Source organism: Bos indicus, chromosome 2, assembly GCF_029378745.1.
Source record: "Bos indicus isolate NIAB-ARS_2022 breed Sahiwal x Tharparkar chromosome 2, NIAB-ARS_B.indTharparkar_mat_pri_1.0, whole genome shotgun sequence".
In the NCBI taxonomy this organism is placed as follows: domain Eukaryota; kingdom Metazoa; phylum Chordata; class Mammalia; order Artiodactyla; family Bovidae; genus Bos; species Bos indicus.
Window position 1 is genome coordinate 119,894,816 of NC_091761.1, and position 24,858 is coordinate 119,919,673.

Sequence of the window (24,858 nt, forward strand, 5' to 3'; positions counted from 1 at the left end):
ATCTCCTATTATTCAACCCCATTCCATTCCATTAGTCTTGGGTCTTCCCTGCCACTCTCGAATGTGCTGAGTTAACACACTCAAGATCCCCATTTCCGCACATGCTACTTACTCATCTTTCAACCTATCACACCCTGGTCTCTGCTCCCACCAAAGTCAGCTTGTCCAAAATGTCCTGAGAGTTCTTGTTGCTAAATCCAACAAGCTCTTGGCATGTTCCTTCTTCCTTGACCTCTTAGCAGGATTTGATGCTTCTGACTGCTCCCCTCTTAAGATATGTGCCACCTTGGCTTCTGTGACATTATAATTCAGAACTCAAGGCTACCCATCCTCAGTCTCCATTGTCCAGCTGTCAAATACAGTTGTGCTGTCAAAAACCTCATTTTTACTCCACATACGCTCTTGGGACAGTCTCGTGGCTTTGGTGCCATCTTCCTTTCCACCCAAAGCTTCCCAAATATGAAACTCCAGATAACAGTCTTGCTTATAAAATTCAGAATCACTTATGTAGTTCATCCTGGTCATCTCCACTAAGATCCCTCTTAGGGACCTTAAAATCAGCACTCCTCACCCAGTTATTCCTCCTTGTCACAGTAACTAGCAACACAATCTGGGCTTCCCTGGTGGCTCAGCTGGTAAAGAATCTGCCTGCCATGCAGGAGACCCTGGTTCAGTTCCTGGGTCGGGAAGATTCACTGGAGAAGGGAACGGCTACCCACTCCAGTATTCTTGGGCTTCCCTGGTGGCTCAGATGGCAAAGAATCCACCTGCAGTGAGGGAGACCAAAAGTTGATCCCTGGGTTGGGAGATCCCCTGGAGGAGGGCATGGCTACCCACTCCAGTGTTCCTGTCTGGAGAATCCCCATGGACAGAGGAGCCTGCAGTCCATGGGGTCGGACACAGCTGAGCGACTAAGCACACATCACAGCAACACCACCTACCCTACTGTCCACAGCCAAGAACCTCAGATGTTGTCTTTGCCACCTCCCTCTCAGTTTACATCCAGGCCATCACCAAGTCCTATAATTCTGGTAAGGTGGAAAGAACATAGGTTTTGGCTGAAATCCTAATTATGGTTTGACAACTTACCTTTCTCCATCACAAGTTCCTCACCTGTTAAAAGGAAATAGTAATACTGATTTCAAATAGTTGTGATCAGCATAAAGAAAGGCCTTTACTTGGTAGCATTTCAATAAATAGGAGCTCTCCATTCAATAAATATATGTGCTCTTCTGTCCCTGTCTCCTCTCCCTCCTCCCCCTCACCACCTCTACTCACTCACCATATTGAGTTTGTTCTTTTTTTTTTTAATTTTGGCTGTCCTGCATCTTCATTGCTGCACACAGCCTTTCTCTAGTTGAGGCACCTGGGGGCTACTCTCTAGTTACAGTGCAGAGCAGTGCCTTCTCTTATTTGCAGAGCATGGGCTTTAGAGTGCTTGGGCATTGGTAGTTGTGGCACACAGGCTTAGTTGCTCCTCAGCATGTGGATTCTTCCCCGATGAGGGATCAGACCTATGGGCTCTGCATTGGCAGGTGGATTCTTAACCACTGGACCATGAAGTCCTCACCATATTGTTGAATTGTAGATAAATAGTTTGTTAATTAAGAATTCAGTTCAGTTCAGTTGCTCAGTCATGTCCAACTCTGCGACCCCATGGACTACAGCACACCAGGCTTCCCTGTCTTATCACCAACTCCCAGAGCTTGCTTATATTTGTGTCCAACTGTCTCACCCTCTGTCATCCACCTCTCCTCCTGCCTTCAATCTTTCCCAGCATCAGGGTATTTTCCAAGGAGTCAGTTCTTTGCATCAGGTGGCCAAAGTATTGGAGTTTCAGTTTCAGCATCAGTTCTTCCAATGAATATTCAGGACTCATTTCCTTTAGGATTGACTTGTTTGATCTCCTTGCAGTCCAAGGGACTCTCAAGAGTCTTCTCCAACACCACAATTCAAAAGCACCATTCATTGGCGCTCAGCTTTCTTTATAGTCCAACTCTCACATCCACACACGACTACTGGAAAAACCATAGCCATGACTAGATGGGCCTTTGTTGGCAAACTAATGTCTCTGCTTTTTAATGTGCTGTCTAGATTGGTCATAGATTTTCTTCCAATGAGCAAGAATCTTTTAATTTCAAGGCTGCAGTCACCATCTGCAGTGATTTTGGAGCCCCCCCAAAATAAAGTCTCTCACTGTTTCCCTATCTATTTTCCATGAAGTTATGGGACCAGATGCCATGATCTTCATTTTTTGAATGTTGAATTTTGAGCCAGCCTTTTCACTCTCCTCTTTCACTTTCATCAAGAGGCTCTTCAGTTCCTCTTCACTTTCTTCCATAAGGGTGATGTCATCTGTATATCTGAGGTTATTGATATTTCTCCCAGCAATCTTGATTCTAGCCCTGGAATCAAGGGCTCGTGTTTCATCCAGCCCTGCATTTCTCATGATGTACTCTGCATGTAAGTTAAATAAGCAGGGTGGCAATATATAGCCTTGACGTACTCCTTTCCCAATTTGGAACCAGTTAGTTGTTCCATGTCTTGTTCTAACTGTTGCTTTGACCTGCATACAGATTTCTCAGGAAGCAGGTAAGGTGGTTTGGTATTCCCATCTCTTTAAGAATTTTCCAGAGTTTGTTGTGATCCATACAGTCAAAGGCTTTGGCGTAGTCAATAAAGTGGAAGTAGATGTTTTTCTGGAATTCTCTTGCTTTTTCTGTGATCCTACAGATGTTGGCAATTTGGTCTCTGGTTCCTCTGCCTTTTCTAAATCCAGCTTGAACATCTGGAAGTTCATCGTTCACATACTGTTGAAGCCTGGCTTGGAGAATTTTGAGTACTACTTTGCTAACATGTAAAATGAATGCAATTGTGGAATAGCTTGAACATTCTTTGGCATTGCCTTCCTTTGGGATTGAAATGAAAACTGATCTTTTCCAATCCTGTGGCCAATGCTGAGTTTTCCAAATTTGCTGGCATATTGACTGCAGCACTTTCACAGCATCATCTTTTAGGATTTAAAATAACTCGGCTAGAATTCCATCACCTCCACTAGCTGTGTTCGTAGTGATGCTTCCTAAGGCCCCACTTGACTTCTCATTCCAGGATGTCTGGCTCTAGGTGAGTGATCACACCATCGTGATTATCTGGGTCGTGAAGATCTTTTTTGTACAGTTCTTCTGTGTATTCTTGCCACCTCTTCTTAATGTCTTCTGCTTCTGTCAGGTACATACCATTTCTGTCCTTTATTGAGCCCATCTTTGCATGAAATGTTTCCTTGGTATCTCTAACTTTCTTGAAGAGATCTCTAGTCTTTCCCATTCTGTTGTTTTCCTCTATTTCTTTGCACTGATCTCTGAGGAAGGCTTTCTTATCTCTCCTTGCTAGTCTTTGGAACTCTGCATTCAGACTGGTATATCTTTCCTTTTCTCCTTTTCCTTTAGCTTCTCTTCTTTTCTCAGCTATTTGTAAGACCTCCTCAGACAACCATTTTGCCTTTTTGCATTTCTTTTTCTTAGGGATGGTCTTGATCATTGCCTCCTGTACAGTATCACAAACCTTTGTCCATAGTTCTTCAGGCACTCTTTCTATCAGATCTAATTCCTTGAACTTGAATCTATTTGTCACTTACACTGTATAATCATAAGGGATTTCAAATCCAGTAGTCATATGTGGATCTGAGAGTTGGACTATAAAGAAAGCTGAGCGCCAAAGAATTGAGGCTTTTGAACTGTGGTGTTGGAAAAGACTCTTGAGAGTCCCTTGGAGAGCAAGGAGCTCCAATCAGTCCATAAAGGAGATCAGACCTGGGTGTTCATTGGAAGGTTTGATGTTGAAGCTGAAACTCCAATACTTTGGCCACCTGATGCAAAGAGCTGGCTCACTGGAAAAGACCCTGATGATGGGAAAGATTGAAGGCAGGAGGAAAAGGGAACGACAGAGGATGAAATGGTTGGATGGCATCACTGACTCAATGGACATGAGTTTGGGTAGGCTCCGGGAGTTGGTGATGGACAAGGAGGCCTGACGTGCTGCAGTTCATGGAGTTGCAAAGAGTCGGACACAGCTGAGTGAACTGAACTGAACTGAGTGATCTGGTGGTTTTCCCTACTTTCTTTAAGTCTGAATTTTGCAATAAGGAGTTCATGATCTATGCCACAGTCAGCTCCCAGTCTTGTTTTTGCTGACTGTAGAGAGCTTCTCCATCTTCAGCTGCAAAGAATATAATCAATCTGTTTTCTGTATTGGCCATCTGGTGATGTCCATGTGTAGAGTCGTTGCTTGTGTTGTTGGAAGAGGGTGTTTGCTATGACCAATGTATTCTCTTGGGAAAACTCTATTAGCCTTTGCCCTGCTTCATTTTGTACTCCAAGGCCAAACTTGCCTGTTACTCCAGGTATCTCTTGACTTCCTACTTTTGCATTCCAGTCCCCTATAATAAAAAGGACATCTTTTTTTGGTGTTAGTTCTAGAAGATTTTGTTGGTCATCATAGAACCGTTCAGCTTCAGCTTCTTCAGCATTAGTGGTTGGGTCATAGACTTGGATTAAGAATTAAGTTTTCCAATTTTCCTCTGTGACTAAGGACAACAGATTTTAGCTCATCATGTTTCTCATAAAGACTTTAGAAAATGCAAAGAAAGTCAAGCCATCACTGTTGCAGTCTTGAGAGTCTCTTGGACAGTAAGGAGATCAAACCAGTCAGTCCTAAAGGAAATCAACCCTGAATATTCATCGGAAGGACTGATGCTGAAGCTGAAGCTCCGATACTTTGGCTACCTGATGAAAAGAGCCGACTTATTGGAAAAGACCCTGATGTTAGGAAAGATAGAAGGTAGGGAGAGAAAGGGATGACAGAGTTCAAGATGATTGGAGGGCATCACCAACTCAGTGGACATGAGTGTGAGCAAGCTCCTGGCAATGGTGAAGGACAGGGAAGCCTGGCATGCTGCAGTCCTGGGGGTTGCAAAGAGTTGGACATGAATGAGCAACTGAACAATGACAACAACAATTGCTGTTGCCATTTTGACATTGTTCCTTCCAGTCTTCTATGCCATCTGTGGTTTTTTTTTTTTTTTTTCTTTTTTTAATGTACTTTTTTGGGGTATGTGATCAAATATGATTATATTCTTTGCAGCCAAAGATGGAGAAGCTCTACACAGTCAGCAAAAACAAGACTGGGAGCTGACTGGCTCAGACCATGAACTCCTTATTGCGAAATTCAGACTTAAATTGAAGAAAGTGGGGAAAATCACTAGACCATTCAGGTATGACCTAAGTCAAATCCCTTATGATTATACAGTGGAAGTGAGAAATAGATTTAAGGGACTAGATCTGATAGATAGAGTGCCTGATGAACTATGGATGGAGGTTTGTGACATTGTACAGGAGACGGATCAAGACCATCCCCAAGAAAAAGAAATGCAAAAGAGCAAAATGGCTGTCTGAGGAGGCCTTACAAATAGCTGTGAAAAGAAGAGAAGCAAAAAGCAAAGGAGAAAAGGAAAGATATAAGCATCTGAATGCAGAGTTCCAAAGAATAGCAAGGAGATAAGAAAGTCTTCCTCAGAGATCAATGCAAAGAAATAGAGGAAAACAACAGAATGGGAAAGACTAGAGATCTCTTCAAGAATATTAGAGATACCAAGGGAACATTTCATGCAAAGATAGGCTCAATAAAGGACAGAAATGGTATGGACCTAACAGAAGCAGAAGACATTAAGAAGAGGTGGCAAGAATACACAGAAGAACTATACAGAAAATATCTTCACAATCAAGATAATCACGATGGTGTGATCACTCACCTAGAGCCAGACATCCTGGAAAGTGAAGTCAAGTGGGCCTTAGGAAGCATCACTATGAACAAAGCTAGTGGAGATGATGGAATTCCAGTGGAGCTATTTCCAATCCTGAAAGATGATGCTGTGAAAGTGCTGCACTCAATATGGCAGCAAATTTGGAAAACTCAGCAGTGGCCACAGGACTGGAAAAGGTCAGTTTTCATTCCAATCCCAAAGAAAAGTAGTGCCAAAGATTGCTCAAACTACCACACAATTGCACTCATCTCACACGCTAGTAAAGTAGTGCTCAAAATTCTCCAAGCCAGGCTTCAACAATACATGAACCGTGAACTTCCAGATGTTCAAGCTGATTTTAGAAAAGGCAGGGGAACCAGAGATCAAATTGCCAACATCCGCTGGATCATCAAAAAAGCAAGAGTTCCACAAAAACATCTACTTCCACTTTATTGACTATGCCAAAGCCTTTGACTGTGTGGATCACAATAAACTGTGGAAAATTCTGAAAGAGATGGGAATACCAGACCATCTGCCCTGCCTCTTGAGAAACCTATATGCAGGTCAGGAAGCAACAGTTAGAACTGGACATGGAACAACAGACTGGTTCCAAATAGGAAAAGGAGTACGTCAAGGCTGTATATTGTCACCCTGCTTATTTAACTTCTATGCAGAGTACATCATGAGAAATGCTGGGCTGGAAGAAGCACAAGCTGGAATCAAGATTGCTGGGAGAAATATCAATAACCTCAGATATGCAGATGACACCACCCTTATGGCAGAAAATGAAGAGGAACTAAAAAGCCTCTTGATGAAAATGAAAGAGGAGAGTGAAAAAGTTGGCTTAAAGCTCAACATTCAGAAAACTAAGATCATGGCATCTGGTCCCATCACTTCATGGGAAATAGATGGGGAAACAGTGGAAACAGTGTCAGACTTTATTGTTTTGGGCTCCAGAATCACTGCAGATGGTGATTGCAGCCATGAAATTAAAAGACACTTACTCCTTGGAAGGAAAGTTATGAGTAACCTAGATAGCATATTCAAAAGCAGAGACATTACTTTGCCAACAAAGGTCTGTCTAGTCAAGGCTATGGTTTTTCCAGTGGTCATGTATGGATGTGAGAGTTGGACTGTGAAGAAAGCTGAGCGCCGAAGAATTGATGCTTTGGAACTGTGGTGTTGGAGAAGACTCTTGAGAGTCCTTTGGAGTGCAAGGAGATCCAACCAGTCCATTCTAAAGGAGATCAATTCTGGGTGTTCTTTGGAAGGACTGATGTTGAAGCTGAAACTCCAATACTTTGGCCACCTCATGCGAAGAGTTGACTCATTGGAAAAGACCCTTATGCTGGGAGGGATTGGGGGCATGAGGAGAAGGGGACGAGAGAGAGTGAGATGGCTGGATGGCATCACCGACTTGATGGATGTGAGTTTGAGTGAACTCCGGGAGTTAGTGATAGACAGGGAGACCTGGCATGCGGCAATTCATGGGGTCGCAAAGAGTCGGACACAACTGAGCAACTGAACTGAACTGAACTGATCAAATGTGCATCTTGCTTCTTTTCATCTAACCCAAATATTTTCCCAGGTTAATAAAAATTCTTTATAAACCATTTAACAGCCATATGCTATTCTACACCTGACTCTAGTATGGTTTATTTAACTATTCTGCTATTTCTGGTTTTTCGGAGTCTTTCCAATAAATAATACTGAAATAAATAGTTTTTTAAAAAAGAAACCTCTTTCCTCTACATTTATGATACTTTCCCAAGCCATAAATTTGTAACTTGAATCACTGAATCGAAGGCTTTGAAAATTTCTAAACAGTAGAGACTTTGAAATGGACTAAATGTATAGAGACCTGAATTTAGCTACAAAAAGGAAAGTAAAGAAAAAAAAGGGGGTTGTAATTAACAGATATTTGTAAATAACTGTTTTCTGTTTTACTGAACGAGGGCTGGGAAGATCCAAGCGGTGCTCTGTGGGGAAAACATGCCTTTGACTTGAAGTTCCTGGCTCTATGCGGTGAAGCAGGGCTTGTTTCTGCTTTTGTATTTTCTTCTGGGTCAGTGAGAGGACAGGCCATTCCTACAAGCTCATGTCCCTCTAAGGAAGAGGAAAGGCATCCAGAATCTAATGATGCACATCAGTAGTTGTGTCAGCAGCTTTCAGTAAAAAAAGAGAAAAAAAGGTATAATAATGTATCCTCCTAACGTGCAGTTAATTTTAGTTAAAAAGTTCCCTGGTGATTTTTTAAAATTTAATTGAACTATTTTGGCCACACTGTGTGGCTTGCAGGATCTTAGATTGAACCCCAGACCATCACAGTAAAATCACCAAGTCCTAAGCACTGGACCTCTAGGGAATTCCCTCCCTAGTGATGTTTAAACCCAGGAAATTTGTAAATCTGATAACTAGCTCTGCATTTGGAAATGTTAGAGCTGCCCTAACCATCCGGGCCCCAGCAGGACAGACACATCTCACAAAGCTCCGGCTTCTCAGCCACACCTGAGCACTCCTCTCAGAATCCGGAAAGAAACCAAGACATCATCACCAGAATCCTTGTTCCTGATCTTCCCTAATCAGGAAAAAGCTAAGGAGCGCCTCCAAGTCAACATGGCCAAAATCAGACGTTGGACTGTCTGCCCGTCCCCGCTTTCAGTCCTCCAGCTCAGCAGTGGAACCACCACCTGCCTGGTTGTTTACATCAAAAACCTGAACCATCCTCAACTTCCTGTTTTCTGTCCTCACATTCTCCAGCACTGAATCCATCAGCATATTCTGTCCATTCTGTTCCTGAACCTTTACTCGAGATCTCACATTGTCCGTTTCTCTCCATCTCGCCCACGTGCCGTCTGGTCCCAGCCCCATCACCACTCACCCCCACTGCTCAGTCGCCTGCCACAGGGTCTCCTACTTCTGCTCTCCCTGCTGCGGTCTTTTCTCTAATAGACAAAGGTCTTTTCTGTAATAGACAAAGAGATCCTGCTAAAACATAACTTTGGTTGTGTCATCTACCCCTTTCTTAAAACATGTCAGAGGCTTCCCTTTGCTAGTAAGGTAAAGGTCAGAAATTCCAACATGGCTGAGAAGGCCCTGCATACCCTGCCCTGGCCTTCCTCTCTAGCATCATTGCCCAATATATGCCCCCCACCCCCAATCCATCCTTCAGCTCCTGCAAGTCTTGCACCCAGGGCTCTGCCAATGAGGGCCCTCTTCTCTCCCCTCCATCCTTCCCACTGTCTAGGTAACCCTGTCTTTGCACTTTCCCAGTCTAGGTCAGGTTATTTACCCCTATAGAAACAAAGGAGGTTTTTTTTTTTCCTTCTTCAGAGAACCTATTTAAAGTTTTATATATATATATATTATATATGTATATAAATGTTTTTTCCATTCATCAGCACGATTATGTGATGGATGTCTGTCTCCTACTAAACCATAGGATCCTCTCTGCTACTCTTCTCTGCTCTTTCCCCATTAGCTCACTCAGGGTCTGTCACCAAGTAGGGGCCTTAATAAAAGTTGGTTGCTCACCGAATGGAGAACTTGAGTCCTGGTGACAGTTCTTGACACCCGTGTCCCTGTAAGGTGCAGGCTCTTCCTGGGGCGGGCAGGCTAGGTTCTCCACAACACATCCTCTTGAGGGAAAGTGATTTTGCTTGTTTTCTTGTTTTTCATTTCAGCTGTCAGAATGAACAGAGCACACTGCCTAAAACGTACTCGTTTTTCTCTTCTCTCCTTATGCAGCTAAAGCTGGCTTTCACTCTGGACCACGAGACTGGGTTGCCTCAAGGATGTCATGTCTACGAGTACCGAGACAGCAACAAGTAAGCCACTCTGTGGGAAAGTTTGTCGCCTGACCCTGTCCTGTGGAGGTAGCACCCCTGGGCTTCCGTGTACGCGGCCTCCCTGACTAAGAGATTCTCGGGGAGGCAGTCACACTTTTTGTGACTGTACTAGAAAAGAGCTGGCACAGAAGTATTTCTCCTGTAAAATCTCTTTTGCCCTTCTGTATAGGGTGTGAAAATACTTGTGTCAGAACAGATGTAATGTATTAGAAGTATTGGGTTGGCTGAAAGATTAGTGCAGGGCTTACAGGAAGACCCAAACGAGGTTTGTAGCCAACCCAATATATTCCAAAGTGAACCTTCCTTTCCAGGCTCCAGCTCTTCTTGACCCCACACCCCTACTTCATCTCTAATCATGTGCTTGCTTACTGGGTTCACTGTGTGCCTTTTGTTGTAGTTCAGTCTGACTATACTGTTTATAGGAGTTTGTTGCGATAGTCCGCCTGCCTTGTGAATTTGTTTTCAATTTTTTAAAATAACTTTTAATGGAATATAGTTGATTTACAATGTTGTGTTAGTTTCTGCTGTCCAACAAAGTGAATCAGTTTTCCATATACATACATCCACTCTTTTTTTAGATTCTTTTCCCATATAGGTCATGACGGAGTAATGAGCGGAGTTCCCTGTGCTATATAGTACTTTCTTGTCTATTTTATATATAGTAGTGTGGGTATGTCAATCCCAATCTCCCAATGTATCCCTCCTCCTTACCTTGGGAATTTTAGAGATGGGCCATTCATGGGTACCTACTGAGGTTTAAGTTTGTGACCTTGTCCAAAGATGGCTCCTGGCATAGTTTTATACACTTCTTTTCTTCATCACAGACTGCCTCCTTGACTGCGTGTGTTTGTCTGTGGGACAGTGAAAGTGGTGATGAGTGAGGTGAGGGGTGTGCCCTGAAGAAGACAATGAGTGTGATGAATGGCGAAGGCAGCTACCATTGAGCACCTACTGTGTGTATCACGGACGAGGGATCAGTCAGTTCAATTTCGTCACTCAGTTGTGTCTGACTCTTTGCGACTCCATGGACTGCAGCACGCCAGGCTTCCCTGTCCATCACCAACTCCCAGAGTTTACTCAAACTCATGTCCATTGAGTCGGTGATGCCGTCCAACCATCTCATCCTCTGTCATCCCCTTCTCCTCCTGCCCTCAATCTTTCCCAGCACCAGAGTCTTTTCCAGTGAGTCAGCTCTTTGCATCAGGTGGCCAAAGTAGTGGAGTTTCAGCTTCAACATCAGTCCTTCCAATGAACACCCAGGACTGATCTCCTTTAGGATGGACTGGTTGGATATCTTTGCAGTCCAAGGGACTCTCAAGAGTCTTATCCAACACCACAGTTCAAAAGCATCAATTCTTCGATGCTCAGCTTTCTTTATGGTCCAATTCTCACATCCATACATGACTACTAGAAAAACCATAGCTGTGACTAAACGGACTAGTCGAGGGATAGTACTGTAATTAAGTGTTATCCCACTTAATTCTCATGATAACCTGAAGAATTTTCTTCTATTACTATTGTATTTGCAGAAACTGAGGTCTAGGGAATGTAAGTAACTTGTTTAAGGTCACTTGCCACAGCTGAGTGAGGCAGAGTCAACATTATCACATTAACTCTGGGAAGAAAATAGATGAAAGACAACTGATGTCCCAAGGTGCTACTCAGTGATGACAAGAACCCAAACCGGTTAGTTTTGGGTCAAATAGGCACATGCCAGTGGAACTTTCTAGAAGAAAACTTGCATCTTCCTCAAGAACTCTTGCTCTGTTATTGGTGGCAGATGGGTTACTGAGTGCCTTCAAGACCAAATCTCCATTCAGATTACTTTCAAAGTGTTACTCGTCTTTGTAATTTATCCTTAGGCGAATGCTATCCTAAGCTATCTTGTACCCGCAATTCCCACCAAATCAGTCATTCAGGAAAGTTGACCAAGCATCCTTTAACACCATCACTCTTATTGGATGGCTCTGTTTCTGGAAAACAGTTGCAGGATTTCTAGGCCATTGTGTGAGAAGGCAGCCATTCACATGACAGATTGTGGCCCCAGAAACACAATGGTGTCAGGTTCATGGCCTGACTCTCTGCTCTTTGGAAATAAGGTTGGCAGAGTTTCTGTTCAGTGGGAGAAGGGCAGTAGCTTGAAGTCCGTGTCTGAGCAGTTCAGAGGTCTGGTGACAACAACTTACATTGGCCTAATCCCCAATTCTGATAACTAGCATGTTATCAGACAAAGCAATGTAGGAGAGAATGTAGGAGTTGTGAGTATTGATAAGCTTTGACTGAAGACCTGTAAGAGAAAGCCTTTGTGTAGGAAACTGGGTAGGAGCCATGATCTCAGGAAGTGTGACAGATGCCTCGGTGGCCCCCTCTGCAGTTTTCTATTGCTCCTCTTAGAGGCAGACTTGGGGTTCATTCTCAACCTGTGGATAAGTTTTCTAGCCTCCCTGAGCCTCAAGTTTTTTTTATCTCTTAAGAGCAATGGGATTAATGATACTTTTCTGATATGATTGTCTTGGGGATTCAGTGGGGTGACATTGTAGCCCGCCTAGCGCATAGAATGCCTGCAGTAAGTGTTGATGGCCTCTCCTTCCCAAACAGAAAAATCATCTCGTGACTTCCCTTCTGTTTTCCCAGTGCCAGCAGGGCTGCCTTCATGAGCTACGGCTGCAGCTTGCAGAGTACTGACTGGGGCAGAGGCTGGTGCACATGCCTCTTGCAGGCCTCAGCCGTGAGCACTCTGTCTGAAGGCAGACTAGACTCTTCTCCCCGCTGTGACCTTGAAGTCAAGTGTGGAGACCCCCCTGAGCTTGGCTGAGACATTCTCCTCTCTCCCCTGGCTCTGCCCTGTCTGTGTTTCTCTGTTCACTTTCAGGGACAATTCCTCGACTGCCTGAATCTCAACAGTGGTGTTTAGGAAGTGAGATTTCAGCCCAGCCCCTAAGGGGACTCATTTTGTCTCAGCCAAAAAAATGAAGGCAACAGCAGCAGAGAAATAAGGTTCTATGTATAAAAGAAACTAGTGAATATTGGTGTTGTTTCAGTCCATCAGTCTCGCCCGACTCTTTTTGTGACCCCGTGGACTGTAGCCTACCAGGCTCCTCTGTCCGTGGGATTTCCCAGGCAAGAATAGTGGAGTGGGTAGCCATTCCCTCCTCTAAGGGATCTTACCGACCCAAGGATCAAATTCAGGTCTCCTGCATTGCAGGCAGATTCTTTACTGCTAAGCCACCAGGGGGAAGCCCCAGCTGAATATTAGTTGGGTACAATTAATTATTAAAACTCCTACTTTTATCTGGGTATTCCCTGCAATATAATTTGCAATCATTTTAGTATTTATCACTGCCAAATGCAATCCGTAAGCACTGAGTAATGCAATCTGAGTAAGTACTGAGGCTCTCAGTTCTCCCCAGTGGTCTTTCCCATCAGATGGAATAGCTTTGAAAATAGGCACTCTGCTTTTCTGCTCCCTGGACTCTTGTATCCACGTCCTTTCCTAGAACATCTTAGTAGCCCCAATCCATGATTCCACGTCATGCCATTCTCCTTCTCCATGAAGAAGTTCCTTTTGGCCTCCAGGCTCCAGGGAAAACAGACCCTCAGACTTGTCCAATATCCAGTAGGACTTCAACTCTGGAGGGCACAATTCTCAGGTAAATATTCTTTTTTTTTTTTAAGTTTTCCTTTTCAATATTCGTTTTATCTGGCCGCACCAGGTCTTAGTTGCGGCATGTGGGATCTTCAGTGGTGGCATGTGGGATCTAGTTCCCTGACCAAGGATTGAACTTGCATTGGGAGCATGGAGTCTTAGCCACTGGACCACCAGGGAAGTCCCCAGATAAACATTCTTAAAGCTCTGAGATCATTAGGGGAAAGAAGCTGCCCTCTTGTGCCTCAGGTTAGATTAGTAAAGCCTTCTCCTCCAATTATTCTGCCAGCCTCCCGAGGCTGTTCAAATCTGCATCTAAGGGGTGTGAGGCCTCTGTCTCCCCACTGCCCTTCACAGCCCATACACCTGTAGACCACCTTCTTTTTCTCTGTTACAGAAACTTCACCTGCCTTTAGTATGAAATCCAGTGAAGCCAGAGCTGATTCAGTCATGTTCCTCAAACTGGGTTTTGGAGATCTCTTCCTAGAGCAAGGAACAGGCCTCAAGGGGTGAACAAGTGATTGATGAGAATTCAGTTCAACATTTAGTAAGCCCCTACTCCAGGCAGTATATGTGTGTGTGAGGCGCTACGGAAACAAAGATAAATCAAGCCTGGCCCATGACTTCAAAGCAGTTGTTGCTTAGTCGCTAAGTCATTTCCAACACTTTTGCAACCCTACGGACTGCAGCCTGTCAGGTTCCTCTGTCCATGGGATTTCCCAGGCAAGAATACTGGAGTGGGTTGCTATTTCTTTCCCCACGGGATCTTCCTGACCCAGGGATTGAACCCACGTCTGTTACGTCACCTGCGTTGGCAGGCAGGTTCTCTACCACTAGCACTGCCTGGAAAGTCCACTGCTCTGCTGATAGCTGTTTATAGTCTGCTTTTTGAAACTCCATTCTGATTTGAGTGTTTAGTTTTTTATTTTTAATTTTTAGGTGTTATATTTGGAGCTTTTTAAAAATCAGCCTATCTTTTTTTTCCTGTTCTTTTTGTGTGTCCTAGTTTTTCACTATTTCTATTCTTTCATCTCTTCTAGTTATTTTGATTATACTTATTTTATAACCCCTTTCTGATTGTTCACTTATTTCTACTTCTAAGAGTACCTGTTCTCCCAAACGTGGTCGCTGAGGATTTGGCTTTAGGGTGGTTCATTTCCTCACATGGTTTGTTCTGTTTTTTCAGATCATCTTAAGTGGGGATTGTGTTCTCTGCGAGAGTCCCATATGTTCCTGGGTTGTGCGTGTGTCTTTTGCTGCTTTGGCGTTTATTCTTCTGGGACCCCAAGAGTTCCATAGGTCTTGCCAGTTTGACATTAACCTCTTGGTTTAGGATTCCCAGAAGTTGGGTGGTGTGCATTCAGCCTCCACACCCACAGGCGGTCCAGGCTTGCTTGGGATCCCCACCCCAGAAAGGAGCGCCTCCCCTCTGCTTCACCTACAGATGTTCCTCTGGGCTGCTCAAGAGGGCTTCCTGATCCCTGTTCGAAGACCAGCAGCCCTTCCTGGGTCCTGGCTTTCTGCGGGCCTCTCAGTTCCAGCTTCCAGCCAGATGGTCTCCCTTCTATGGGCATTAAAACCTTCGCTCCTGTAACTGTATCAGGGTATCATACTCCCAGCTCCCCTTTGCTCTGGTAATGATTACTGCTTTGACTTAGTTTCCTCTTCATTTCAAGCAACTGGCCATTTTCCCTTCTTTCTTTCATGCTCAGTCGTACATTTCAGTCAGTTTGGTCGCTCAGTCATGTCCAGCTCTTTGAGATCCCATGGACTGCAGCACGCCAGGCCTCCCTGTCCATCACCAACTCCCAGAGCTTGTTCAAACTCATGTCCATCGAGTCAGTGATGCCATCCAACCATCTCATCCTCTGTCATCCCCTTCTCCTCCAGTCATACACTTAGATGATTCTTTTGGAGTATCTCGTCCATCTTTTCCATGTGTTTGTGTTGGGAAAGAGGTCTACCTCAGTTCAGTCTTGTCAGAAACCGTAAGTCGAAATAAACTTTGTAAAATGTGACCCATTCATTCAACAAGCATACAGAGAGTTTCTGCGGGACACCAGTACAGAACTAGTCATTGAGGCTAGAGAGCTGAATGAACACTCATGTGATCCTGAGGGGCTAGTGGGAGGGACTGGGTACCACCAGCTCTGTGATGGGATGCCTACCCACTCCAGCAAACCCATCTTCCAGCCCTGCCTGACACCTCAAGCCTGCCATGTCCATGGTGTCTCTGGGTGATGGGGCCACGCCCTGCTTCTAGAACACAGCTCTTTCCCACCACCCCTTACGCCCATCTGGGTAACTTCTACTTCTCCTTTCACCCTCAGCGAAGCGTCACTTCTTCGGGGAAGCCATTCCAACCCCTGACAGCCATCATGAAAGGCTGAATCACAAGTGCCATCTGAGTGGTCCTGTGCCCCTCCTGCCTGGCTCTGCTCCAGCCTTCAGTGCACTCCAGGTGCTGGTTGGCTTGTCTGCTGCCTCCTCCTGGGCTGAGTCCTTTTAAGGTCAAGGCCTTGATTGGTTTCTTTCAGCACCCCTAGAGCCTAGCCCAGGACCTGGCACATACTGCTTGACGAAGGGATTGGGGGACCTAATTGAGTCCTTTTAGAGAAGGAACCTGGCTCCTGAGAAGTCAAATCTCTTTCCAGCCTTTGTCTTTTCTTTCTTTCTTTCTTTCTTTTTTTTTTTTTTTGTGGGATTATCATGAGGATTACATTATGTCTGACGTCAGGGAAAACTGTCTCCTTGGATAGTTTATGAATTCTGAAGAACTAACACATAGAAGAAACAGGCTGCAAAAACTTCACTTGACTGTGTAAATATAGAGTTATTATAGTTACTTACATCACTCCGTACCATTTTTTGCCTGATGGGGGGGCATAGTAATCATTATAAAGAGCATTAAATATGCCAAGCATACTTGCAGAAGCTGAGCTGAATTGCAAGGCTGCACTTCACTCATGACCTCTAGAGTTTCTGATCCATGCAGCCTGACTATGGTAGAGGTGACCACCTCCTGAACACCCACAGCACACCTGCCCTGGGCTAGGGGCTGTGACCCCAAACCATCCAAGACAGATCTTAATTTTTATACCTTTACAGATTTTTTAAAAAGTCAACGAGGTTATATTATTTTCACAGTTTTAGCAGATTAAATAAAACAAGGCTGAGAGAGAGGTTAACCTGCCCTGGGTCGCACTATGGTCAAGAGCAGAGCCTGGATTTCACTCTAGTTCTAGCAGATTCCAGAGCTCATTGTGCCCTGTTCCTGTGAAGGAGAGGGGTGGGGAAAGGAGGCCAGGTGGGCAGAGTGTAGCCCACAGGGCCGTCCTCAGGGGCCAGTCTGCCTGGGGACCCCTGCCCTGCCCAGTCACCCCTGGTATCACAGAACCAGAGGGCCAAGACGGGGCCCTGTGTCTGGACGGGGCTTCTGGTGACAGCCACTGCTCACCCCTTGCCCTTTTAATTCACTTCTTCCTCTGCTCGGGACTCGTCCTCATCCCTCACCTAAATAAGCAGATGGAATATTTCCCAGCAGCCCTGACAACTTCAGACGAACACAAACCCTTCTCAGCATTTCCAGGACTTTGGAAATGACACTCTGTGTCTGCACCTCGGACCCGAGGCCAGTTCCTCGGAGCAATGTAACGGGCGGGGGCCGGGGGGAGGGTGGGGCGTGGCCTGCAGACCTCACACTGACACTGCCTGGTTAGAATGAAGAATGCCTTTCTTGTTCCTGGTGAAGCCCTTGTTGAGGAGAAAGGGGAGCTGGAAACCAAAGGTGACGGGGGGTCGGGGGTGGGGGGACGCGGGTGGTGAGGAGAGGTCTGGGGGGAAGTTGGAGGCAACTGAGCCAGAGAAAGGTGCCAGCAGTGAGCTCACAGGGCAAGCCTGCAGCTGCGGCGTGCGTGTTGGAGTTGGCCACTTGCAGGGCAGGTGTGTGCTCACTGCCTCCATCGCAGCCTGGAGTGTCGGCCTGTGGTGTGTGCAGGCCCTACTCCTGCCTCAGCCTCTGGAGTAAAGATGGTGATGGGCGAGGGCTGTGCTCCTCTGCTGTCACACCGCGCAGAGAGATTGGGGCGGGGTGGGGGGCTCCTTTCCCTCCCACCACCCCACTCCGGGCAAGAATGATATCCTGGGTGCCCAGATACAGTGTTTTGTTGGACCTCAGTCTTCCCTATAGGAAGGAAAGGGGGTATGAACACTCCCGCCTAAGACAAAAGGAAGCCAGGTCCCTAAGAGGTGCCCCGCCCCAGGTCAAGCTGTAAACTGGAGGAGAGCCAGCCAGCCAGCCGGCTCCTCTCCCTGGGAATCTGCCTCAGCCACGTGATACACAGCAGGGTGGGGCCTGAACAGCTGCACAGAGTGGGCCCTGGGGCAGGGAGGGCAACCAGGCCTGGGTCAGTGAGGCCGCCTCCCACGTGGCTTATGTTACCTCTGGGTTACTGTCACCTGCTCTCCTACCAAGGCAGTGCAGCCCACAGGTGGCAGGGCAGGGCACCTCTTGCTCAGCTGTGTTGAGTCAGCATCCTTTCCCTACCTCCAGGGAGAGTGGGGGAGGACTGGAGCCTGAGGCCATGCTGTGAAGCACTGAATTCTTCAGCAGAGATTTCCTGGGGCGGCTGGGCCAGGGCGCTCAGCCCCTGATGGAAACCCCAAGCCCTTCGGCTCCTGCTGGCATTCTAAAGGGCAGAAGCAACTAGAGTGAGGAAACATGGAAGCCAGCGGCTGTGGGGACATTGCAGTGGACAGCGGCCGGGTGCAGACACAGCCTGTACACTGGCCCATGTCTCAGCGTGTAGTGTGGCTTAATCCCGCTGCACTATTGTCTTCCATAGTCCACACACTGGAAAATAGATTCTTACATAAACTCATTTTTGAACTTTGACATGCACAGAGAAAAGTGCAGAAGCCATGTTCATCTGGTTCGTAGAGTATTAAAAAACAAACACACCACGTAGCTATCGCCCGGATCAAGAACTAGAACATTTTCTGCATACCCCTCTGTCCTCCAGAAAGGAATCCACCATCATACCTTCGAACACTGTAGATTAGTTTTGCCAGTTTTGAACTTCATTGCTCAGTTTCTCAGTCGTGTCCGACTCTGCTTATCCCGTGGACTGCAGTGCACCAGGCCTCCTTGTCCTTCACTATCTCTGAGAGTTTGCTCAGATTCACATGCATTGAGTTGCCGACGCCATCCACCTGTATGAATGGAATCATTTGGCATCTTCTCTTCTGCGTCTTTCTTCTTTCACATTTATGTTTGTGAGAATTCATCTTTGTTGCTGCACATGGTTCTAGTTCATTCATTTTCATTACTGTAAGACTTCCTTTGCATAAATACATTGTAATTGATCCAATCTGCATTAATTCAGTCAGCATTTGGGTTGCTTCCAATTTGGTCCCAATTTTATTATGTTTATACATGTCTTTTGGTGCACACATTTCTTTGGAGCATATACCTGGGAGTGAAACTGCTAACTCAAAGGAAATCCCCACTTTGGTGGGTATTATCAAACAATTTTCCCAAGTGGCTGACCAGTGTGACACTCCCACAGCAGCATATGAGATTTCATATATGTATTGGAGCGCCTTTTCAAATTTTGTGCCCATTACTCTTCTGGGTTTTCCATTTTTCTTGTTGACTTACCCTTCTCTCTATTCTGGGTATGAGTCCTTTGTTAGTTATCCATGTTGCTAATATCTTCTTCTACTCACTCTCTTTGGTGGTGTTTAAATGAACAGAACTTCTTTATTTCAGTGTAGTTCAGTGTATCAGTTTTTTTCTTTATGGTTAATTCTTCTTATATCCCTTTTAAGAAAACTCTGTAAAAATCATGAAGACATGTTTGTGTTAGAGTTCTCTAAGGAAATCCATAGGACATATATATTTATATTTGCACTTATATTTGTATGTATGTAAAAGAAGATTTGTTATGAGGGATTGGCTCATTTGATTATGTAGCCTGAGAAGTCCCATGACCTGCTGTCTGTAAGCTGGAGATCAGAAAGGCTGGTGGTAGAATTTAGTAGAGTCTGATGGGAGATGGGGAAACAGTGTCAGACTTTATTTTTGGGGGCTCCAAAATCACTGCAGATGGTGATTGCAGCCATGAAATTAAAAGACGCTTACTCCTTGGAAGAAAAGTTATGACCAACCTAGATAGCATATTCAAAAGCAGAGACATTACTTTGCCAACAAAGGTCCATCTAGTCAAGGCTATGGTTTTTCCAGTGGTCACGTATGGATGTGAGAGTTGGACTGTGAAGAAAGCTGAGCGCCGAAGAATTGATGCTTTGGAACTGTGGTGTTGGAGAAGACTCTTGAGAGTCCCTTGGACTGCAAGGAGATCCAACCAGTCCATTCTAAAGGAGATCAGTCCTGGGTGTGCATTGGAAGGACTGATGCTAAAGCTGAAACTCCAGTATTTTGGCCACCTCATGAGAAGAGTTGACTCATTGGAAAAGACCCTGATGCTGGGAGGGATTGGGGGCAGGAGGAGTAGGGGACAACAGAGGATGAGATGGCTGGATGGCATCGCTGACTCGATGGACATGAGTTTGAGTGAACTCCGAGAGTTGGTGATGGACAGGGAGGCCTGGCGTGCGATTCATGGGGTCGCAAAGACTTGGACACGACTGAGCGGCTGAACTGAACTGAACTGAACTGAAGGCCTGAGAACCAGGAATGTCAGTGGTAAATCACAGTCTGCAGACAGGAGTAGATGAGATGGTGAGCAGTGAGAGGAACGAACTCACTTTGCACACTTTTGTTCTATTCAGGCCTCCCACACTGGGGAGGGCAATCCACTTTATCCAGTTCTGCTCACAGACAACCAGAAACACACCCTCACAGACACACGTGGAATAATGTTTCATCTGGGCTCTCTGTGGTCTGTCTGGTTGACACATGCAATTAACCACCTAAATGTTCTTATATTATCTTCTAGAAGCTCTATTGTTTTACTTTTTCTATTTTATACCCATAATCTATTCAAAATTGAGTTTTGAATATGGAACAGCAAGTTTCTTTTGTTTCCATATGGGCATCTAATCAACCCAGCAGCATTCCCACTGCTCTCCAGGGTCACCTTCATCAAATGGAGGGTCCCTATCCACACAGGTCTGTGTCTGCACTCTGTTCTGTTCCACTGATCTACAGGTCTCTTCCTGTACCAATACCACACTGTCTTAATCATTGTACCTTTGTTAAAAGTCTCGATATTCAGTAGAGTTAGACTTTCCACCTTGCTCCTCCTCGGTTAAGAGCACTGAGGCTATTCTTGGCCTTTCCGTTGCCATGTAAATTATAGAATCAGATTTTCAGTTGCCACACATATGCACACACACTTGCTGAGATTTATTTTGAGATTGCTTTGGATCTATAAATCAATCTGAAGAAAAAATGAACCCTTTTATGATTGTCTTATTCTCCATGGTATATCCCACTCTTTACTTCAGTTCATTTCAGTTCAGTCATTCAGTCATGTCTGACTCCCCGTGACCCCATGAATCACAGCACGCCAGGCCTCCCTGTCCATCACCAACTTCCGGAGTTCACTCAGACTCACGTCCATCGAGTCAGTGATGCCATCCAGCCATCTCATCTTCTGTCTTCCCCTTTTTTCCTGTTCCCAATCCCTCCCAGCATCAGAGTCTTTTCCAATGAGTCAACTCTTCGCAAGAGGTGGCCAAAGTATTGGAGTTTCAGCTTTAGCATCATTCCTTCCAAAGAACACCCAGGACTGATCTCCTTTAGAATGGACTGGTTGGACCTCCTTGCAGTCCAAGGGACTCTAAAGAGTCTTCTCCAGCACCACAGTTCAAAAGCATCAATTCTTCGGCGCTCAGCTTTCTTCACAGTCCAACTCTCACATCCATACATGACCACAGGAAAAACCATAGCCTGGACTAGATGAACCTTTGTTGGCAAAGTAATGTCTCTGCTTTTGAATATGCTATCTAGGTTGGTCATAACTTCCCTTCCAAGGAGTAAGTGTCTTTTAATCTCATGGCTGCAGTCACCATCTGCAGTGATTTTGGAGCCCAAAAAAATAACGTCTGACACTGTTTCCACTGTTTCCCCATCTATTTCCCATGAAATGATGGGACCAGATGCCATGATCTTAGTTTTCTGAATGTTGAGCTTTAAGCCAACTTTTTCACTCTCCTCTTTCACCTTCATCAGACTGCCACTGCCGCATTTCAAACTCAAAAGTAGTCCTGAATTGGGGAAAAGTAAAATCAAATGTATACCAAAGGGAATTTTAGCATAAGTTTTTGTAATTTAAAAGTGAGTTTGTGATAAAAACTCTTTTCATCAAGAGGCTTTTTAGTTCCTCTTCACTTTCTGCCATAAGGGTGGTGTCATCTGCATATCTGAGGTTATTAGGTCTTCTTTAATTTTCCTTAGTAATTTTTTATAAACTTTTATACAGTAGTCTTCTTGATTGTCTCTCATTAGATTTATTCCTAGGTATTTAGTATTTGTGATACTATTTAAAATTTAAAATACTATTTAAAATTTATACATGTCCTTTTCTGTTTGTTGCTGAGGTATGAAAAGACAGTTCATTTTTATTGACCCTGTATCCAGTGACCTTGCCAAATTTGTTTATTCAAACCATTCATTTATAGATTCTTTCTGGTTTTTTCTGTGCCCAGTCTTTTTTCTTTCCAGTATCAGACCATTTGTTTCTTTTTCTTGCCTTATGGTGCTCAGTTCAGTTCAGTCGCTCAGTCGTGTCCGACTCTTTGCAAGCCCATGAATCGCAGCACGCCAGGCCTCCCTGTCCATCACCAACTCCCGGAGTTCACTCAAACTCAAGTGCATCGAGTCGGTGATGCCATCCAGCCATCTCATCCTCTGTCGTCCCCTTCTCCTCCTGCCCCCAATCCCTGCCAGCATCAGGTCTTTTCCAGTGAGTCATCTCTTTGCGTGAGGGGGCCAAATTGCTGCACATGTTTAATAGACATGATGATAGCAGGTGTCCATGTCTTGTTCCTGATCTCAGAGAAAAGAGTTTTTATCACAAACTCACTTTTAAATTACAAAAACTTATGCTAAAATTCCCTCTGGTATACATTTGATTTTACTTTTCCCCAATTCAGGACTACTTTTGAGTTTGAAATGCGGCAGTGGCAGTCTGTATGCCGCTGCTGTTGTTCAGTTGCCAAGTCTTGTCCAACTCTTAGGAACCCCATGGATTGCAGCACACCAGGCTTCCTTGTCTTCCACTGTCTCCCAGAGTTTGCTCAAGTTCATGTCCATTGAGTTGGTGATGCTATCTAACCATCTCATCCTCTGTATGCTAGGAGGTAGGCAGACGGGATTTATCACAAGACTGTAACCCTTTATTTTAACCTTGTGAGACACATTCTGCCCTGTCTGTTGTACAGAAGGATCACATGGCTGATAGAGCTGAGCAGGGATTCTAACAGGTGGTGTTGGACCCAAAGCCCAGGCTCTTCTTCTTACCCTGGGACTTCCTGGTAGAATATTGAATGTGTAGCCCTCAAGTTCACAAAATAACCACTTGTCCTAGATCTCCAAGAGAAGAGTTGTTAAGCTCCCTCACAGGCCATCTTTTCCTTTTCCCTCCCCACATCTCCTCCACCCCTGTCGTCTGCACATCCCACTTTCTCTCGTTTCCCTTGTCATGGATGCAAACTGGGACAGCCACAGTGTCGTGCTGAAGGGAGCCCTCTCTACCTGCCTGTGCCCCTGAAGGGCCACACCTGCAGCCCTCCCCAGCCCGCTGGCTGAGCCACCCACCACGCCAGGTGCAAAGCCTTCCCTGGCCTCTGCTCCCGTGTGACCTTTTGTCTGATGCCAAGGAGGTGTGGGCGGTGAGGACTGAGGGCTTTCCTTCAGGTCAGGCTGCTTGGGTTGCTGGTAGAACTTTGGATCTTTAAGCCAACAGCTGTCCCAGTTTGAGGATTATGACCTGTGCAGACGCACAGAATCTTTATTTGCTGAAATGTGGGAAGAGGAAGGAGGAGTGCAAGGAGACTAGAGACCCAAACCCAAACAGGCCCTGGGGCTGGCAGGGGCTCCCAGGGCCCAGCCTGGCTGAGAATGTCCGTTCCTGTAGCCCAAATAACTACCCAAGGATGACCCCAGACAGAGAATTCTAGGCCACCAGGAACTCTTGACACTAAGTACTTTGAAACTCTCAAAGACCTTATAAGAGAGAGTTCCCTTGGCTGACTTTACACAGGGCTACATTAAGCAAACAGCTCTTTTTCCCATGTTAAATTTCCTTTGTACAACGTCCCGGTTCCCGTTCCGCCTCTTTCTGTGACGGGCTGCCCTTCTGTCTACTCTAGGAGCCTCGGGGCTGCAGCCATCCGGTGTGACTTGAAGCTCTTCAGTTGTTTTCTTCCAAATGCCTTTTGAGCATATGGTGACATGACTGAAATAAGCATTTTTGTTTTCTCTGTACCTCTCTCCATCTGCCATATATATACGTTTTTCCAAAATTTCTGGCACAATCTATGTCTCTTCTGCCTCTCGGGGTGTTTGTCCATCCACAGATTCCCATTCTAGAGGAAAGACTGCTCTTTGGCTCCCCACAAGGCTAACCTTTCTAAATTGATGGCTCAGCCAGTTAGTTTTTAAACCCAATGAGGCCTGCCCCTATCCAAGACTTCAAGGAGTTCTAGAAGCTGATAGTGTTCAGGCCCGGCCCCTGCTTGATGAGCAGGCCCACTCCGTTCTGGCACGGGCTGCCAGTGTGCCGCACCAGCCTCCAGGGCACCTTCAGGTACTTAAGTAGCAAACGCCCCTGCAGTCAACACCCCTCTCAGGGAACTGGAAGCCGGAGCCCAGGCCCAGGCTGCAGGGCCTGCAGTGCTCTGAGGGAGGTTAGCCCAGACAAGAAACGGGCCACGGGACTGTGTGCTGGCTCTGAGCCTGGAGGAGGTGCCCGTGGCTGTCACCTCCTGCAGCTGCCTGGCAGGTAACCAGAACGTGCTTGGCTCTCTCCACGTTTGGCTGCGCTTTCTGTGGGGAAGTGTTTCTGATCTGTCTTCACTCCCACTCCCCACCTCTCCCCCGGGCCACTGTGGCTTTTTCTTGGTGGATGGGCAGGAAGCCTCCAGAGCCTGAGGGAGTTGCTGTGCTTGATGACAAAGGCCATCAATGGATGTAAATCACTGAGATATAAATCACTTTATTTATTGGAGAGGAATTGAACACAGTTTACTCTCCCCTCTGGGCTTCCCTGATAGCTCAGTTGGTAAAGAATCCACCTGCAATCCAAGAGGCCCCGGTTCGATTCCTGGGTTGGGAAGATCCCCTGGAGAAGGGAAAGGCTACCCACTCCAGTATTCTAACCTGGAGAATTCCATGGACTCTATAGTCCATGGGGTCGCAAAGAGGTGGACACGCCTGAGCGACTTTCACTTTCACTCTCCCCTCTGAGCACACTTCTCCAGTGGCGGACACCCAAGTGGACAAGGGCCTCACAGAGTGACCAGACCAAGTTCCCAACCCATGCCCACTGAGTCAGGTAAAAAGCACATGGCCAACTTATGCAGTTACTCTGAAAACCCAA

The 24,858-nt window shown here is 45.7% G+C and overlaps 1 protein-coding gene across 6 annotated transcripts in view; it reads left to right on the plus strand.

Moving 5' to 3' along the window:
• The window catches only part of DIS3L2 (DIS3 like 3'-5' exoribonuclease 2), a 361,340-nt gene that overhangs the window by 305,032 nt on the left and 31,450 nt on the right, over positions 1-24,858 (plus strand). For all 6 annotated transcript variants that reach the window (XM_070774030.1, XM_070774044.1, XM_070774047.1 and 3 more), the window contains one exon: positions 9,545-9,624. In XM_070774030.1, coding sequence (XP_070630131.1) covers positions 9,545-9,624 — 80 coding nt within the window. The remainder of the gene's footprint in view (positions 1-9,544; positions 9,625-24,858) is intronic.